This window comes from Micropterus salmoides, unplaced genomic scaffold, assembly GCF_014851395.1.
Source record: "Micropterus salmoides isolate LMB-PRFRI ecotype aquatic unplaced genomic scaffold, ASM1485139v1 Ms_hic_scaffold_2, whole genome shotgun sequence".
Lineage (NCBI taxonomy): Eukaryota > Metazoa > Chordata > Actinopteri > Centrarchiformes > Centrarchidae > Micropterus > Micropterus salmoides.
The window spans coordinates 20,772,372-20,791,743 of NW_024041150.1; the positions used below are offsets into that span (position 1 = coordinate 20,772,372).

General features: G+C 39.8%; 1 protein-coding gene across 6 annotated transcripts in view; it reads left to right on the forward strand.

Annotated features, from left to right (window-relative positions):
- pcxb (pyruvate carboxylase b) overlaps positions 1 to 19,372 on the forward strand; it is a 309,482-nt gene that overhangs the window by 148,041 nt on the left and 142,069 nt on the right. For all 6 annotated transcript variants that reach the window (XM_038731352.1, XM_038731347.1, XM_038731348.1 and 3 more), the window contains exon 12: positions 8,720 to 8,902. In XM_038731352.1, coding sequence (XP_038587280.1) covers positions 8,720 to 8,902 — 183 coding nt within the window. The remainder of the gene's footprint in view (positions 1 to 8,719; positions 8,903 to 19,372) is intronic.

Below are 19,372 nucleotides of genomic sequence, written 5' to 3' on the forward strand. Positions count from 1 at the left end.
TCCTGCAGCTCTTGTCGCTGGAAATGTTTCAAAAACCTTCCAAACTTTCACGATTTTATTTTTGTGTTGCTTTCTCCGGGCTGGAGTCATTTGAAGAACTTTAAGGCTTTATCCAGTTTGTTTGGCTACTATTAAATGTGTCACGGACTTTATCGTGTGTCTCTTCATTATACTCGGACACAAATAAGCTACTTTAATGGTCAAGCAAGCCTATACTTTTTCATTATATTCCAGTCAAATCTGATGTTTTTTGTAAATGTTGCTCATGGATAGTGGTTACATATAATGATGCCTGTGCATCCCTTTGTATGGCTACAGTCTACGTCAGCTGGTTAATTTGCTTAATCTTCGCAGGTCTTTAGACCACGGTGGGGAAACACAACGGTGGGCTGAAGGGACCTTTTTAGTTCCTTGAAAATAGACCTGGGGACTTAAAAGTCCCTGGTACTTTTGGTCGAAAAGCGCCTTATTACTGCACTCCCTAGAGAAATATTGTCTAGTTTTAGGAAAAATTAAAAAAGCGATCTCTGAAAGGAGACAGGCAGGTTTGCATTATACATTTGAAGGTTGTATTCAGGCTGCCAAACTGACGTGAAACAAATAAATACAGAAGCCAAATTCTTTCAGAGTAAAAGTGAGCCACCGCATCACCTGACGATTGAGACAAAGGACAACGATATTAAGGATCAACACTGTTCCTGACACTAGTTGATGTCCAATATTGTCTCCCATCTATTGGATAGCTTTATAGTCTCTTGAGTTGAGCTAAACCAATGATATTGCGTGACTAAAATACTGACACCCAAGCAGTTTATCTCAGCCCCTGAAGACTTTGTGGATATAAGATGATTCTACAGGGCACTTGTGTGAGTGGGCTGCTTCAATAACATGTGAATTCTCAATAGAGATGGCTGCAAAATGAGTCCTCCATTCAAGTTCTTTTCACACAAGCTGCCATATGGATTTCTATGTGTCGTGAAATTATGAGTAATTACAAAATCCAGCAGAGGATAACTGGCTATATAGGAATTAAAGGCATGTGTTGCCCCCCCCCCCCCCCCATGCGTTTTCAAAGGACCGTTTTGCTATGAATGAATTCCATTATTGAAGGCACGCATCAAGGTTTTCTTTTCACATTTTAGGCATTTAAGTTAATGTTGCACTGATTTCTAAAGCATCTATTTTGCTGATGTGTATGTTTTTGAGAAAAATGTGCAAGTGTAAAATGCTGTCCCTCTATGTTCTTGTACCACATCAGCCATTTAATCTACTCCTGTACTGCACACAAACATTTCCCCTTGTTCTCCTCACACTATAACACATTTCCTTGAGCCACACTTGTCTTTACTTGCCTATTCCATTGGAAGCTATATGATTTCATTTTGCCAGACAAGAGGTTGCAATTTAAAATATGCAGGGATTTTTCAGACTTTACAACCATTAAATACTAATATGACTAATGATAATGAGCATCTGTCCTCTTTTAAAGCTCTCAGTATCAGCATTACCTTTTGGATTCCAGCTAAAATGAAATAGAAGCTCTGTTTCCTAATTGAAATTGTGTTGAACATACTGGCTCGGGGGGCTTGTGACAGCATACCCAGACCAGATTTTAATTCCGCACGTTGCAGTTACATGATACAGACATGCATCCTAGTCAACTGAGACACCCAGTTTTGGAGGATATAAGTAATTAAATTCCGGAGATGTCCAGATTTTTCCAGTGCTGCCCATAAACTGTCACCAACCTCCTTGGGAGTCAACCTAGTTACTCATTTAGCTGTGAAAGGAAAAAGTAGGAAGATGCTTCTGAGACACTGAGTCGCTGGAACTAGTGACCAAGTTGTGAAGTTTGCAGCAGTTTCTGTGTCAAATGATTAAATGTTAATCTAAACAGCGATTTTATTTCTGTTTTTCTTTGAGTTACTCATAAGAAGTAAACTAATACTGTTCTTGTGGGCTTTGAGGGCGAGTTGTGGTTTTCGGCCCCATCCGGATTACGTCTGGTAATGCGCCTAGCCCCTATAAAATTATAGAAAAGCACAACAACAAAGTTTTCGTGGAGAAATTGTGAAGCATCAGGTTTTGCTTGCCAAAAACAATTACCAGCAAACAAACTTCATTCTTTCCTTCTTGACATCTGTCCTCGCAGTCTTGCTTCTCTTCCTTCACCTACCACCGCTCGCCTGCGTTGATTCATCCATACAGCTCGACTTCAAACATTAACATGGCACTTATATTCCCATCTCTCCTCATGTCTGTTATTCTGTCTTTCCTTTTATTGCTCTCTTTACCTCTGCCTCTCTGTCTGCTGCTCTCCCTCTCTAATTGGTACGCTATCAGTTGGAGCTCAGATATTGCTGTCACTTTGTCTTTGTGCATCGTACAGGCAGTGCATGTTATCTCACTGTTTCCTCTCCATACATTAGCATCAAGTATACGTGCGCTGTCTCTTTCAACTCCATACGTAAACAAAACCTGACAATGAAGGGGCGGGGAGGGGAATGTAACAAGGTAGCAGCAGGACTAAGAGTTGGGTGAAAGTCAGTGAGAAGGTGAAAGGTTAGGGAGGGAAAAGGGGCGATAAATGAGGCTTGGAGAATACTGCATGTGAAGTGGGGAAAAACAGCAAAGTGGAGAGGAGAAATTTAACCTAGTGGTAAATGGCTTAGTGTCTTCGAGAGTGTTATTAAAAAAGCAAGCTAACTGTGAAATCTGGTCTTGGGTCCACTGAAGGAGCCTGAGCATTTGGGCCATTGCCATGTTACATCTCCTAAATGGGTAGTATTGAGGATCTTGTTCAGTCGCTGGTGGAAACCGCCAAAACCCATAATCAAGGTTTTTTTTTTTTGCACACTCAATAAGTAAGCAAGAAGCAATGCACTGAAACATTTAAGAACACATTTTATATCTAACACAACCCTACAGAGTTTGGCGAGGGAGTGGGTCATTTGTCATCTAAACATCACTGATTGGTCCGGTACAAATCTGAACGGGCTGAATCGATTTTCAATTGGATGTTTCCAGACTTAAATCTTGCAGTGAAACTGAGCTTGAGAGATGCATGCTGACTCTGTGAGACTAACAATACCTTAGAAAGAGCACTGTATCTTATCAACAGAAGCTAATATGAATTTTTATATGAATGTGGAAGCATGAACCAAAATAATGTAGGTCAACCAAGGAGATGGGAACCCCACCAAGAATGTATAACTTAGCCCAAGATCTGCTTTTAAGTCGAACATTAAGAACAGCACAGCAATTCAGTCAAATTAAAGCTGCAACAATCAATGACGTAAAATGATGTAATAAGAAAGGGGTCGCTTGTAGTGACAAACCCACTGAGAATTACCATACAGGTCTGCCTTTCCACGCAGCTCTACGGAGTGTTTTAGCTTCCTTCAGCTTGTTGTTTTGGTTTTATGGCCAGCACAAAGTTGGCGTCTTGTTGGTGAACATAGTGAAGCATTAAGCAGCTTAAGAGCTGCTAAAACAGACATTTCCCTCAGGAGTTAGTTGAGACCAAAAACAGACCTAAGTAAATATTAGACTTAAAGTTTGTCAGGTTGCCAAACACTTGCCTCCAAATGAAAGTTAATCTTGCTTTGTGTCTGCTGGATGTATAAATAGGCCATTTATTCCTAACATATTAGCCATTAAAACTTTATAAGATGCTTTTTATAGCTTAATGCCAAACAAACCCAATGAATGCACTTTTAAACTCAGCGGTCTGGCAAAGATGCAAAAATTAAAGCTATTCTTTATGTAAGCTGTGAGCTTGTGTCATAGGTTGTGGAAATTAAAAGAACTAACGAAGAAAATTGAAGCAGTTTCAGGAGTTGAGTCCTTTGGATAAGTGCAGTGAAATGGAATTCTTGTCCTTTAGGTAGAGAGAGACACTTCGCTTCATCATATATAATTCACAATGGTGAGTGTGATTTTTATCTCGATGATAAATTGCAAGGCACTGTGATAAATGCATTTTGGCACATGAGCACACATTTTTTACTCCAATTCACACAACTTATTTCCCAGTTTTTGGGTAAAACCTATTTTCTCAAGTCACTGAGCAAAGTGTTCAAAATCTGTATTGACATCAGAGTAACACAGTTTCTCTTTCCTTAAATAAACATTCAGATACACTTCCCGGGCCCTGACACTTTTTTTTGCAAATGTTCTCTTGCCTTGTTCCACTTGTAAGGCAACATATCACCACAGTCAAGTGAAACACTGTAAGTCCATTTTTTTTTATATGCTGTTGGCTTTTTCTGTTTTTAGATTTTTCACTTTCCGCCACGCGCTCAGGAAGTGTTATGACTTGGGCTTCTGAAACCCATCGAGAAGCCGTTTTGACATTCTTGAAAATGCATGGGCGTCAGTGGGGAAATCAACTTGTTTGTCTGAATTCCTGAAGAGAAATGTGTGTTTTTCGAGATTTGAGAAATCATTTTTTTTAAGACCGCTCTAGCAGGCCGGGTTGTGAGGATTTGTAATGTGCCCATGGCAGACCAGTGCTCTTTCATACAGTGTCAGAGAAATACACCACTGACCCTTTGCTGCATATGAAGAGTGTTTCTGAGTGATACACATCAAGCACTGAAAAAGAAGAAAGTTGTAGACAGCGAGGTGGTGACAGACAAATGAGAGAGAGACTGATTTAAAATAGACTTGCAATAGGCTGTGAGAAATGAACAAAATGCAGAGTAAAATGCGTAAACTACAGTGAGAAGTCACCAGTGGTAAGTTATCGTGTTGTGGAAATACTATTACAAGTAAGCTAATAACAAACTGGAAGTTCTGACACGAGCTTGTGAGCAAGATGGCAGTGATGTGTGGGAGTGCAGGACAATAGGGGTCCAAATCGGTGCATGTATGTGTCCATTACAAAGCCTTTGTACTTAGATTATTAGTATCTGTGACTATCGAGTGAGAGCGTGAGAGAAAGGGTGGTAAGACAGAGACAGACAATGACATGGAGCGAATGTGAGAGAAAAAAGTGGGGGTTTCTTGTTAGACAGTGCCCTGGGCTAAAGGAAGCTGACACCTTGACTTCAATTATTAACATTGTGCTTGGCTTTTCATTCAATTATGCCTGTACAGTTTCGCACTCGCTCTCTTTCTCTCACTTTTGCTCCCACCAACACTCCCCCGTCTGGCTATAAAATCTTTTGTGGCACTGTTTAGGTTCGAGTCCTTGTTGACTGTGTTTCTCATCTCTGTGCTGTTGCTGTGGCACCATTCATCTCATATAGATATGCCCCAAAGCCAAAATTAACTTACTATTCATAAAGGCGCGTACACAAAAGGACAACTTAAAAGCGCATTGTCCCTCATTAGGAAATGGTAGACTAAAGTAAAATGGAAGTGCTTCCACACATGCCTTATGTGCAAAACTATATTGTTTGTTGGGATTATTTGTTTCTTTCACACAGTAGGTCAAGTGAGACTCAGTTTAATTATAAACCTTAAGGCCATTCAGGATACTTTGTGCGTCCACAGTTTCTGAAAGCCCTGTGCAATTAAATGTTTTATTTTTTTAAATTTGTTTTCCTCTGCAAAACAACCTATATCTGAGTGGTTTCAATAACTTGAGGCTCCACTGTGCTAGTTTTGTGGATTCCAGTCCAACTACATATTTATATGCATATATTTGTACGTGTGTGTGTGGTAAAGTGTAACGGCAAACATCTGTCTTGCAGTGTGTTTGATTAGTCTCCTGACACAAGCAGGACAACACTGTTCACAGTTAGGAAATTGTATTAATTGTATTACAATATTGGCCCATATTTAAAGGCTCAAAATGTTTTCTTTGTTGATAAAATGTGTAATCTTGCAGATGTGTTCACGATAGTGTTTCTTTGTCTGGTTGCATTTGGCTTTCAGGAAATATATGACAAGATACCCAGTCAGTCGATACCCTAGATGGTGTGGGCAGCTTCTGGATGTGAAGAGAGTAAGAGAGCTGTTGGGTAGCGCTAATGATTCAAAATAAAAAACTTCACTGCAAGACAACAACAAAGGCCAGGTTTTCAGGGAACAGAAGAGCTTTTGAGCCTTTCTCTGATCCTTCGCCTCCCCCTTTTATCACTTCAAGTTGTTCTGGATAAAAGTGCCTAAACTGCGTGATTATTCAGCTGGATGTAACTGGGAAGAAAAAGGCCTTGGTGCTCAGTCAACTAGTGGGGACGTATAGACTGAATGGGTCAAAGCTAAGAGCAGAATCATCTCCAAAGTGAGCAAGGTTTTACCATATTTTGTGTGATATATAATATCGACGTGCAAATAAACCCCAGCAGCCAACACTTAACAGATGCATTTGTCCATGTGTATGCTTGGCCTGCAGTGTCAAGGGTCGACGGAGAACAATTTGAAAATAAGGTTTGTTCACAGAGAGGAAAGATTTAATGAAAGGAAAAGGAAACAGTGTAGATTTTCCCACAGGCATTTACACAAAGCAGGATAGGCAACTTGAGTCATCAAGATTACTGTAGCAAAATATGGCTCATCAAAAGTACTGTTAGATTTTTATTTGATGCATTCGACTTTACAAAACACCAGATAAAGAAATATACGTAAATACTGTACACATTTTAAAAAACATTCCTGGTTTTATTGCCTGTCACCCGTTTGTTGAACTCTTAGTTTGTCTTTTGTTCTGTCAGTTGCAGAAATCATCAGTGTCCCTGTTTTATGTGCTTCAGTAAAATATTCCCTCCTGTAGAGATCGGGGTTGCATTCATGAATGCTACGAGTCTATTTTGAACAATTGTCCCTACCTGAAATGTATTTACTTGAAAATGATTCTGTCCTCAGAAAATGGTTTTATGCAAGCAAAGCTGTTGAAGCTTGCTAAATAACAAAGTGTACTGGCACTGCAGCAGTCTTTTAAAATTTGAAGGGTGTCTGTTGTAATCACGTTCTTCAAATACAAAAACCTACACTTTGAATTCAAATTGAATCTATGCTGAGTTATTCACATACACATCAGAAAGCGTGAGTGTGGAACTTTGAGATCTACTTCAATGACACTTGAAGTGTTGATGGCCAGCCTTGAGCCTTGAAAATCAAAGGGGTGTGCAGGGCTTTATGAAAATCACAACCTGGAAATTGGGGCTTTGAGCTTTGAAACAGCATATTGCACAGGTGTAGAGGCCATTTCTGAGTGTGCAGCAATATTCGTGACAATTTCCGCTCCTTCAGCATCTCATACATTCACAGCTTTATGTAGGCAGTCTCTTTCAGCTTGGCCTCCATTTTGTGTTGAAAAAGATTAGAACTCCTGATGTGTGTGTGTGTGCGTGCGTGCGTGCGTGCGTGCGTATGTTCGTTTTGGAATTACAGTGTTTTGATGATTTTTAAGCCGTTGGAGGTGAACAAAACTGAATGAGGGCAAAATCACTTTAGATAAAATGGTGAGTTGTAAAGAGCAAAAGTATAATGAAAAAATATTGTTGAAATGCTGGCAGCACATCTACATTGTCTGAACATATTACCAGCATATCATCACTGTGGCACAACATTGCTATAATTACAATTTCTTCTCCTTTCTCTTCCGGCCCCTCGAGGGGCTCCATATGTTGTGGTGTTGGACAGTCCTCAGTCTCCTCTTCACATCTCTCCTCTGCTCTCTTGCCAAGCGCTTTGGAACAGTCCAGCCTTTCTGTTTCTAACTCATCTCGTGCTTGTTTTCTCACCTCTTATCTCTTTATTTTGCTCTTCTCGTATGTCTGTCTGCAGGTTAATTTACGTTTTTAAGAGATGTGCGATGTCCACATTTACAATCCACTAACAAACCATTAACAAATGCTGTGGATGGGTTAAAATTTAAACATGTAAGGAATGAAAAATGCTGTGCCACTACACTAAAATGGTAAACCCACAATAGCAAAGAACCATTTGACTCTGCGTCTTGCACCTTTGGGAAGGGTGCAGTGTCAAAGTTTTAGTTTGCCAAATTTATTTTAGGCAGTTTTTAGGTTCCTGGTATGTTCACTTTCATTTGACAGTTTAAAGTTGTGGGTGATATGAAATACTGAGAAATGCGTGACTAGGATCCAGAGCTGGATTTAAACTCTAACACACTGACACATTTCAGACCACCGAACCACTTGGATGCCCTGTCTTTCACTTTTGTTGTGTGACTGGTATGCTCTCTTGCCTCCCTCTTTTGACCTCTGAAGCAATGGCTACATGTACTAGACAGCTGATCTTTTATACTCCTGTGAGCTGAGACAGAGGGGTGCAATTACTTGTACAATTGTTTCCTAAGTACTGCGAATAAAGCTGATTACTGAGGAACCGCAGTTGCACATAATCGACACACACATTAGAATTTCCTGCAAGAAGTATCTGAAGAATGTATTTAAAAAACATACATCCACTGATATTTGTGGACCATGCAGAATGAGACAATGATTGCTCTAATGAAAACACTAAATCTTAAATTGACAAATTGTGCTAGCGTATTTGTCAAAAGGTTAAAGGTGGATTCTGCTGCAGTTAGCAAGAAAATTGTGCTAGCGTATTTTCTTGCTAACTGCAGCAGAATCCACCTTTAACCTTTTTATTTAAAATAATTCACTTGGTGTCAATGAACAACAGTATTTTGAACATGTATTTGTTTATGCAGGGAATCTGTAATCTTATTTTTTTTTAATATCAAGATTTTTTTGTTATATAAAGTCCTTCACTCGTCGCTTTTCTGTTCTGTTCCTGCCAGGTCTTCCGAAGCGGTGAAGGCATGGGCATCCGCCTGGACAGTGCCTCTGCCTTCCAGGGTGCTGTCATTTCCCCCCACTATGACTCCCTGCTGGTAAAAGTCATCGCCAGCGGGAAGGACCTGCAGACAGCCGCTTCCAAGATGAGCCGAGCCCTGGCCGAGTTCAGAGTGCGAGGGGTCAAGGTAGGACATCCTGCCATGTGTGCTTGAGGGTGCTGGTGCTTTGTCTGCAGCTTTTTCCTGCTTTCATTTGCATTTAACATGCTCATCATTATTTCCTGCGGGGTGAGAAAAGCATGACCTCTTGAGCTGATGGAAAATTGTGAAATATGTCAAAATGCTTTGTTGTCAAGCTGAAAAGTAGGCAACTGCATTAGACCCTGAGGAGCGATATTCTCTTGACAGCAGAGATTTAAATGTAATGGTGTTCTCTGTATTGGTTTGCTGTGAATGGCTTGATAAGAGCCTATCTCAAACTATCAAAGCCAGTCTGCAGAGTACAACAGGTTACTGTGAAGTGGTGTTTCAGTGTTCCTAGACACTTCTTACATCTTTGTGTGACCTGTCTGGTTGATTACTTGCTCTCTAATACTCTTTATTTCTTGGTTTTCAGACTGAAAACATACCCTGTGTCTAAAACTGCTCATATAAGCCAATGATGTCATGAACAGCATCACAGGTCTCCCACACCTTTATCTTACCACAAATATTTACACTCCTAATCAGACAAAGCCACCCGAAGTCTGCACCCGTACAAAGAAAGTAAAAAGTCTTGGATTCTTTGGTATTGTGTGCTTTATTTTTAAAACACCTTATAAACATGATACTTAGTGTGGTACAAAGTGTTAAATCAGTCAGACTGGGAAAATTGTACTATTTTTGTTTTTGTCAGCCTAATGAAAGTTAGTGTTAAACAACTCTGCCACTCCAAGTACTTACTTTAACAGATGGTTGACAATTTGTTTAAAGCTAGTTACTGGTTCAGTTGGATAAGAAAGAAGTACAGAATTGAAACATTTGCATCTTTCATTTTCACCCTGCAATGGAAAAAGGTCCATTTGCTGTCTGGATGAGTCTGAGGTAATTTGAAGTAACTCTTAACAGCGAATTCACATGTGCCTTTTTTGCCCTGTACATTGAGATGAACGTTGTGTTGAGCTATTAAATACCATGAGCAGTGTCAACATAGATTTATTACTGTGTAAATTAAAGCATTTAATTTCAAGGTGAAGCCAGGGTAGTCAGTTATCAAGGTGAGCAAGTCTTCTCAGCAGTTGAGTTGTTGTTTTGTGTAGAGATGCTGGTAAGATGGAAAAGCAACTAAATAATTTCAAATTCTTGGAAATGTAACATTTATATAGTTGCTAAGTGAAAAGACACATTCCAGTTATTAAGCCTCAGTAAAGCCTATTTAAAAGCTGAAATGCCAGTGACATATTAAAATGTTGTCTTTGTTAAACAGAGTGGCAGAAAATGAGCAATGATGCTTATTTTTATTGTATTTTTTTTTGCACAACCAAGTAAAGAAAAGCTCTTCATGTCCTATTTTGAGTGTAAATTAAACAAGAATGAATGTCAGCAGGGATTAATGTAAATTCATTTGGAGGTGTGAGTTTACATCCATAGGTCAGTAAGAGTTTATCCACTTGTGTTTGCCGTTTTGGGTACCCATTATACAGGATGTGGAGTATAATATTAAAAATTAATAAAATAAATATATTTATTTTTTTATATAAAAAAATAAAAGATCAGTTAATGGTTTCATTTAACATTTGCTTTGCTGTATTTCATACAGTGTTTCTTACATGTAGAGAGATGAAAATGATGAGGTGTGAGGTGAATAAAGGGATAGCTGTAGCGTAGTGGAACTGAAAATTCAGTCTGCTCAGTCATAGTAATTCCTCAGTCTGCTTTGAATTAGTCATGATGAGGTGAAATTGCAAGTCAAATTGGTTTTCTCAACTCTAATTTCTCATTTAAGTTGGAGTGTGCTTGACAAACTGTCAGCACAGATTTAATAGATAAATGTTCCCTTCTAATAGAGTGAGAAAGTGTTTGATGTTAGCCAGGATGTGATGGGCTTGTGGACACTGTCCTTTGTCCTCTCCTCAATTGATTATGTAAACACACTAGGATGCCAACCTCTGTACCTCTCTTATGCTGGCTGCAATTGAAATAATTTTCTGCAATGGCAACAGCTGTTTCTCAGTGTAAAAGCAGGATTTCTTTTGGAAGGACAAAACGACAGAGGACAGTGTGTGCAACAAGATACTGTGAGCAACCCTGGTGCATGTGCTGATCAGACATGAATTGGAGAACTTTGCATTCTTTACCATCAAACTAGTATAAAAGCTTTGTATCACATTGACACCGGCAGAAAACGGTACATTGATGCAAAACACACTGGATAACTGTTACAAGGTTTTGAATTAAACGTGTTTCTCTGAAGACTGCTGGTGGCAGTCTGAAACTTTGACATCTCTTTTCAAAGATTTTGTTGAGCAAAACAAGCAACATTCAACATTCTCACACCACTGAATTTAAAGCCTGCCTGCTGTTAAGAGTGGTCTGGTTGGGTTTGATGTCCCAGGGTCCATGCACCTGTATTGTTTAATAATGGATGAATGGCATGAAATCATCCATTGCCAGCTTGAAAAAATATGCACATTATTTATGAAAACACATTATTTATGAAAACACTCAGGTTTTATCTTACCAGATAGTTAACTGCAACCACCTGGCGTCACAAGTTTGATTCTGTCCATGAGTTGAGTAGCCTTCTACACTGAAAATCAGATGGACTCCTGAAAACCTGGATTGTGTACCGTAGAACCACAGTAATATGTTGTCTGCTCCTGTAGCTCTAAAAAAATAAATAAAAAAATGTTTTGCTGAAGTAAATAGTTTGAAAATGTGACACTTGTTTGACGTGGACACCCTACTTAATTCAGCAAGTGTTTTCTGTCCTAGCTAATTAATTTCATTTAGCAGGTGGCTGATATGTGTATAAATAAGCATACATAGTTGGCTGAATCTAGAGCACTATGACAAGATAATCATGTGCTGATGGAGACCAATGAAGATGTTCCTTTATTGTCTACAACAAGAGTTGTGGTTCAGTGTTTTCTTTGGGTTTGTGAGTGGTAGCTTTGGAGAGTGTTGCTAGTGCCGTGTTGGAATGTCACCAGTAAGCCAGAGTGTTGGCAACACATCCAAGAACGATTAATGCTTTGGTCTGCTCACAAGAGATATGACGCTGAAGACTGACATCCTCATAACTCTGCCCCCCTCCCAATGAAGAAAATGTGGCCACAGCAAATCTGAGAAAGACCACACTAAGCTTTACAAATCTTTCTTTGAGTTGGGTGGCTCCTGTAATCATGACAATTCCTCAGCATGTGAAGTATCGTAATACCTTTTCAATTCAAGTGAAAACCAGAATGCACCAACCAAAGTTTGAGTTACTTGGTTGACACTTGATAACATGCTGCTCTCCTCTGTTGTGTGGAATTATGTTTGGCATTTCAGAAAGCCCTGTTTATCTCCTGTATGTGTGTCTTGGTCTATCAGTATGTTTGTGTATGTGTGCGCGCGCAAAGGATGAGCCATGTGTGCAAGCAGTAAAATGTCACAAATCCAGCAGCAAAAAGAGAGGGGAGGAAAGTGATGGGCAGTAAAGCGACAAGACATGAGGCAGGAGGGTAAAGATAGATGGATAGATGAGCGGGGGGAAAACGGCAAAAGGGCAATCAAGATGGAGTGTGTAACAGAAAGCGACAAGTAAGGTGGCATGGCCCATAGAGCTCAGTGCACCTGTGGCTGTTTGTCTTCAATGCACATTGCTGGTTAAATTTAGAAGAGTCGAAGACTGAATAATGTCGGCGTTTGTGTGTATTCTTTATAGCGACAACAAAAAGAAATCAGGGTTTGTAAATCTTTTCTAATCGCAGGCTCTTTAAGTCACTGACATGAGGCAATGAATTATAAAAAATAAATTTGTTCTGAACACTAAGATAACAAAAATAAACACTGCTGTCCAGGAAGACCTTTAAATCTGTCTACCTTAATTGACCCTTTGATAATCCCCTCCCCCGATCAGTTAACTATTCGTGTGTTTCTCCACATGCTGAAGCAATGTGTATGCCATCAACTGCTTTTTTAAGACATCCTTACTGTGTTGTTTTAAACGACATTGCTGCTGGCTGGAAATAAAAAGGCTGCTTTCTTTACGTTGGTCTCACATCAAGGACCCGTTTGTTTGTTTTTTTTTTTAAAAAGAAAAAAGAATTGGTGTGATTCAAGTAATAAATCTGCCCCAGGTGTCCCAAAGGACCAGTTCTTGATGGGACCTGAGGACCTGGAGCATCTGTCCTGTGCAAATTGCTCATCACACAAGTTGATGGTTTATCATGTGAAACCAGCTAATGACTGACTGACTAATGCGCTCGGGAACAAACACATACTCCCTTTCTGCAGAACATCTGATGTTTTCTGGACACGTTCCTGTTGATTCCTGGACTGTGTGCGTGACAGAGGTAGACGAATAGACGAGTGCGTAGGTTTGTAGGTAGGTAGCGTGAGGAAAAGGCTGTGATTCATAAACTATGTAGTATTCGGTTTGTTTAGAAGTCATTTTTGCGACACCGGGGGCTTTGCTTGAGGCACTTTGGTTTTGTCGCGGTTCATCTTTACACCTCATCTGTAAGAGTGAGAGAGTTGGAGGTGACCTGAGGTTGTAGCGCTGTCTGTGTGAGTGAGTGAGAGGGTGGTTGGTGATGATTCCCATCTAGAGAGGCTCTTTGAAGAATCTCTGTAATGTTTTGCATCGTTATAGCCTGCCAGATCACAGGCTACTTCCCATCTTAAGATCCCAGCACACTTGTCCTGGTGTTATTCGCTTCATATCAATGAAAGTAAGAGCATTATTTTTTTAATCAGCACTTCTGTCATACATGATTATTTAAGTGTCACATGGATTTTGGTCCGTCTTTTGGACAAGGTCACAGTGACTAAACATGAGTTCATTTTTAATGGAGGAAAGGGTTTTTATTGTACTGTCTAGTTCTTGGTAGTTTATTTCTCGCAATCATCTTCCTCCTCTTTGTTTAGTCCTCTGATTATTTCTCTGCTCTTGTTTTTTCACACTTCAATTTGTTTCATAAATGTTTTGAATTAGTATTGCATGAATAGTACTAGCCAAATATGTAGCGACAGCTGGGATTCATCATATCGTATAAATAAATAAACTGTGTGCGCTCCATTTATTTGTGGATACTATGATTTTATCTGGCTGCACTGTGCAGTTGTCAGGGATGGGGATCGTTCATTTTTCTTGATATTGATACCCTTACTGAGATGGCTTAACAATCCGATTCTTTATCGATACTTTACTATTATTTGCTGATGGTTATTTGGTAAGACCAGACCCAATGGGCATGAGGTAGGCCTGCACGGTGTGAGGAAAATATTCAATATGCGACAACATTTTTATATATTGAGATGACATAACTTGCAATAAATAAATATTGAAGTGCTCGTATTAGCCAACTGCCTGGTTGATTTTAAATTAATTACAGGATTAGAATTTAATATTTTAAATACAACTAAATGTTTCTAGGGCAGCTACATTAATGTTTACAACACCAAAGTCACTATATAAACTCAATATCTGACATCACAATAGTGAGTGGCGACATTAGTCTGTATCAGTCTCTCGTCCTCCCCTCTGCTGTTATTCACTGCCTGCAGGTAACGTTACCTGGTCGAAGGAAGAGCGGCTGGTTTGTCTAAGCCAGCAGCTGAGTTTATAACAACGTGCCAGATCTTAAGCCTACAGACCAGTCTATGCTCCAGACAATCGGCTTTCTTTTTTGCTTGTTTTTAACATTTGGCTAACTGCCAAGTTAACATTAGCTGTGCTTGCATAAAACATACAGGATGACGGACTGAGGACAGAGCTGATTAAATTAACCCTTTCTACAGGTTTACCTTACAGAGTGTATTAATAAAGTATTGTCTTTACTTGCGAAAGTTTTATTGCATGTACTTACAGTAACGAGCATAGCTCTGGGCAACTGGAGTAGTTTGGAGCTAAGGTAACCCTCACCGTCTCCACCGCAATGGAGCGGATTCTCTCTCTGCTGGGTGCTGTCTGTGTATGAAGGAGCTGCAGAGGCTGCAGCCTGATGATAAACAGTCGCGGGTCCGTTTAATACCGCGTTCCGGTGCCGTCACTAAATAAACATTAGTTTTCTTATTCATCGCGTTCCAAGTTAAACCAGATTTGACGCTCGAGACATAACTCTACATTATAGGACCCGCTAGTCTCGATAGCGGTATCAATAAGCTCGGACCTTATTGATTTTCGGATGTTGAGAAATTTTGGAACTGGGTCCTTTTAGAACTAGGTATTGATCCCCATCCCTAGTTGTCAGTAGAGCTGGTCATTCATTATGACATTCAGCAGATTGTTTTTTTTAAGATAGTGTAGTACTGACACACAGCTACATTTGGGCTATCAGAACCGCAGGAATGTATCCCTCAGATTGTTGCTGCTGCGTACTCTTTCTGTTTACCTGGTCTCAAGTGTGTGTCTGTGTGTTAACCTGTGTCAGGGTGGGCTTGTGAACATGTCTGTCTGGCCAAGCACGCCGTTTCCCAGTGCCTGTGTTGTCTTGTCTAACTCTTTTATAATACCCTACGCTCTGTTCGTTTCTTTCTCTGCCTGCCAAGTATACGACTCCCGAACGCTTGTTTTTTTTCTTCTCTTCTGTCACGCTCCTCCACTACTTCACCTGTTTGACCTCTGTCTTCCCTCATGAGCAAAGTTGTCTTCTAGTTCTCTCATGTGTATCTCTTGTTTTCAGGTCCGTGAGTCTCCCGGTAACGGTTCACTGACTTGTGTTTTGGTTACATATGTTTTTCCATGGTCTACCATTTTTTTTAAATCTCCAGACTTTGTGTACCTGCAGTCTGTTTCTAGAATCCATATTGGCCCTTTTTATAGCTGTTATTTATATTAATAAATTGTGATGAAGAGTCAAATCAGCAACAGTTATTGTTTAATCCAAACTCTAAAGCTTAATTTACATCCAAATTAAGCTGAAACAGAAATCACCTGCATTGGTAATGCGTATAAATAATACTTTATGAATCACAGCTTTTCTTAGTTTTATTTTAGTTTCTTCCAATAAACTCAAGAGAAACTGAGACAATGTTGTGTGAATGAGGTCAACTGTACAGAGGAGTAAACATCTAACTTTCATGCCACAACAAAAGACCACCGCGCTGCAAGTGGCTTTTCAAGCTTTGTGCAAGCAACCTCAGCATCTGTGCTTCTCCTGAAGAGTCTGTTATTGCAGAGCATTGATTAAGTCATTTAAAACTGGACTATACATAACAGCTTTCATTGACAGAACATTGGAGTTAAGTTTATTTGTTCATTTATCATCAAGCTGAAAATCTATCCAACCATCTTTTTTTTTTGTTGTTTCTCCTTGGTTTTCTTTGCCTTCGCCACTCATCGTCACTCTAGTCGCAGTGACATCAGTGTTGACCTAGTGTCAGGATGAATCCTTCCTTCCTTTATTTTATTGTTTTTTTTTTTGTTTTTTTTTCTCCTTCCGATCTGGAGTTAGCCTCCTTTGACTTTAGGCAGAAGCACTGATCCAGGATCATTCACTCAGCATTTGCAAATCGGAGACGAGAGACGGGAAATCCATCTCATCTCTGACTTATCAGTGGGAGGAATAAGAGGTTTAGACACACTCTGACAACACGCACACTAACAGACACGGTTTCTGTCACACAGTTATATACACACTCTCTCACACACTTATGTGTGTCTCTGGGGGCTGGGTTATCTGTTATCTCTTTCATTTCACACCTCTAAACAGCCACTTGCACGGTACTTAATAACACGAACAGTCTTGTAATTATCGTGTGTGTGTGATTGCATGCATGTTTGTGTGCACCTCTACGTGCACTCTTGTGTGTACAAGTCCTGGAAAAGCCTTATTTCAGGAAATTGAATAAAAGATCAAGAACATGCAAATCCAATTAGCGCATAAATAAGAAGGTTTAGCTGACTGACAGAGGGGTGAATGGAGGAATGCAAGGTGAGGCAATGGTGACACATGGGTGAAAGCCAAAAGTTAGGACAGTTAGGATTGAAAGAGTGCGTAGAATGAAGAGAAAAGAAAAATATGAGAGCAGTTGGGTAGGGGAAAAAAAGTTGACACTGATGGAAAATGAAAGGGACAGGAATAAAACAGCAAAATGACAGGCAGACTTGTTTACGTGTTTAGTGGTGTGAGCAGAGAGGCAGGCTGACTCCTAAAAACTCTGAGGACACCAAAGTCTGATGTAAATTGCCTAAATTTAAGGCTTTAAAGGCATTAAAATTTCAGCTACACTCAGGAGAAGTCTTAGCTTTTCATCCTGCGCTGATGGGTTTATGTGCCGCATAACTACTCTTAGATTAACACAGAATAGGTGAACTGTACAAAATGTAAAAGTATCTTTCATGATCAATTTTAATAAGCAGTTTCCTGTCACTTAACCATAAATTAACAGTTTTTCTTTTGCCGGCCATTTGCAGGGTCCCCACTTTAAAAAGCTGTAAACGGGAAATGGGCAGAATTGGTCTTTTGTGTGTAGTTGAAAGGTGTCCTTGTTGTTTGTGTATCCCTATATGCACTGTATGTTGGACAAAGAAAAGGAACACCTTACAATATAGTACAATGTATAAGGCCATCCAGTACATTAATACCACAAACTACACCTTCAAAACATAACATAGAGTAAAGGAGCATTATCAGATTTACCTTATATTGGATTGCTTTACACTGTAAAGGTTTCGTCCACACCCTTTATATCTTAAAGTTGATAGGAATTTTGAATTGTCCTCACTCTATGAGTAAGGAAATATAAATTATTTTAATACTGCATGTTTTACCATTTTTCAAAAGAGTGAAAAAATCTTTTTTCGGAGAGCTGGCTTGACAGACACGCTATCAACTGCCATGGTGCGCTATTGATTGTAGCACCTCATAGCCCTGTAGCAACAAGTCTACAAAGAGTTTGTCAGCCTATACTACTATTACTATTAATGGTTTAGGCACACTTGCTAAAAAGACACTAACACCGTGTCTTACAGCTAATCAAACAGCAGACATAAGACAGATATGTTTATAGCCTGAATCCGCATCGTGCTGCCGTATGAACACGTGTACACACACACCAAGTTAGAGCTGGATGTTGTCATCTGGGACTTGGAAGCCATAATCAGGATTAAAAGCTGGAAATCGGCTGTGACGAAGTGCAGAGGGCCAGAGGAAGGAGGGGAGACGGAGAGGGAGGAGAGGGGGGAAGAAGGAAAGGGAGGAAAGGAGATGCAGAAAATACGTAAGTTCGATGATGCTGGAGAATAAAATTGAACCAGAATGAAAATAAACACACAAACTAGGAGAGGAAAGCTGGAATAAATGAATGAGGGGAGACCGAAAAGTTGGAAAGGATGATGACGCAGTTGGACAAATTGAAGTTCATGGTATTTTTTTAAATTTACAAATTCCACCAGGGGGATTTAAAGCCAGAGAAAAAGGGGGGAAAAAAAACAAATACAGAAAGATGCAGACAAAACTAAAATGATAGATGTAGAGAAATAATTTCCTTTTAGAGACACTTGGTTCAGTGTGCGTTTTTACCATATTTTACCATATCTTTCTTAGGGTCAAGGTTAGGTATTTATGTATAGCGGCACAGAAGAGAATAACACATTGATCTTTAATTTTCACAACAGCTTCCTCTTTGCATGATTCCACTTAATTCTTTCCCCCTTCCCCCTCTTTGTCTCGCTTTCTCTTCTCTACATTTCTAGTTCTCATGTATTCCTCATCCTCACTTCTTCCCCTATGTCATTCTTTTCTTTCAATCTGTCTCCCTATTTGCTCTAACGGCACAGCTTGAGTTTAATGTGTGCGCGTTAAAAAAAACAAGAACACACACTGTCAGGCCCCCCAGCAGCAGTCTGGACATCTGTGAATATTAATTTGTGATCAGAGTAAAAGTAGGAAACACAGCAGGTAGGAGAGGTGGTGAAGAGAAGGCAATGACCTTGCTGAAGGTGTGAAATCTGATTAGTTAGGTGGGTAATGTACTTTCCTACGAGACAGGTCTGTAATGGCCTCCGAGGTTTGGGTCAACCGCAGTTCACTTCCTTTCAATTCACCACAATGTGTGATTCTTAAAGATGCACTTATCGATTGGCAGATGACTGGAATCGGACAATTTTTAGCTTGAATGGCCATGCCCAGTGACCGGGGTCGATCAGTCTCACATGCGCAATTCTGTGCAGGTCAAATTTTGCTGTTCACTTCCTGCGCGCAAAGGCACAGACCGTAACAGACTATGTCAAGGCCACACACAAACCATAGGTGAAGAAGACTCAAAGCTCACAATTTATAAATCTGGATGGTAATTGGGATCCTAATAAATAAGTAAAGAGAGAATTTTCTATTAAAGGAAAGTTGCAAAAATGTGTATGCTGTTAATTGTAGTTATTAGAAAGTAAGAAATGGAGAAGGCTTAGATTAAGAGTTGGCAGCGAAGCATAGACAACCCATGTAGAAATAAAATACAGTCAACATGTGG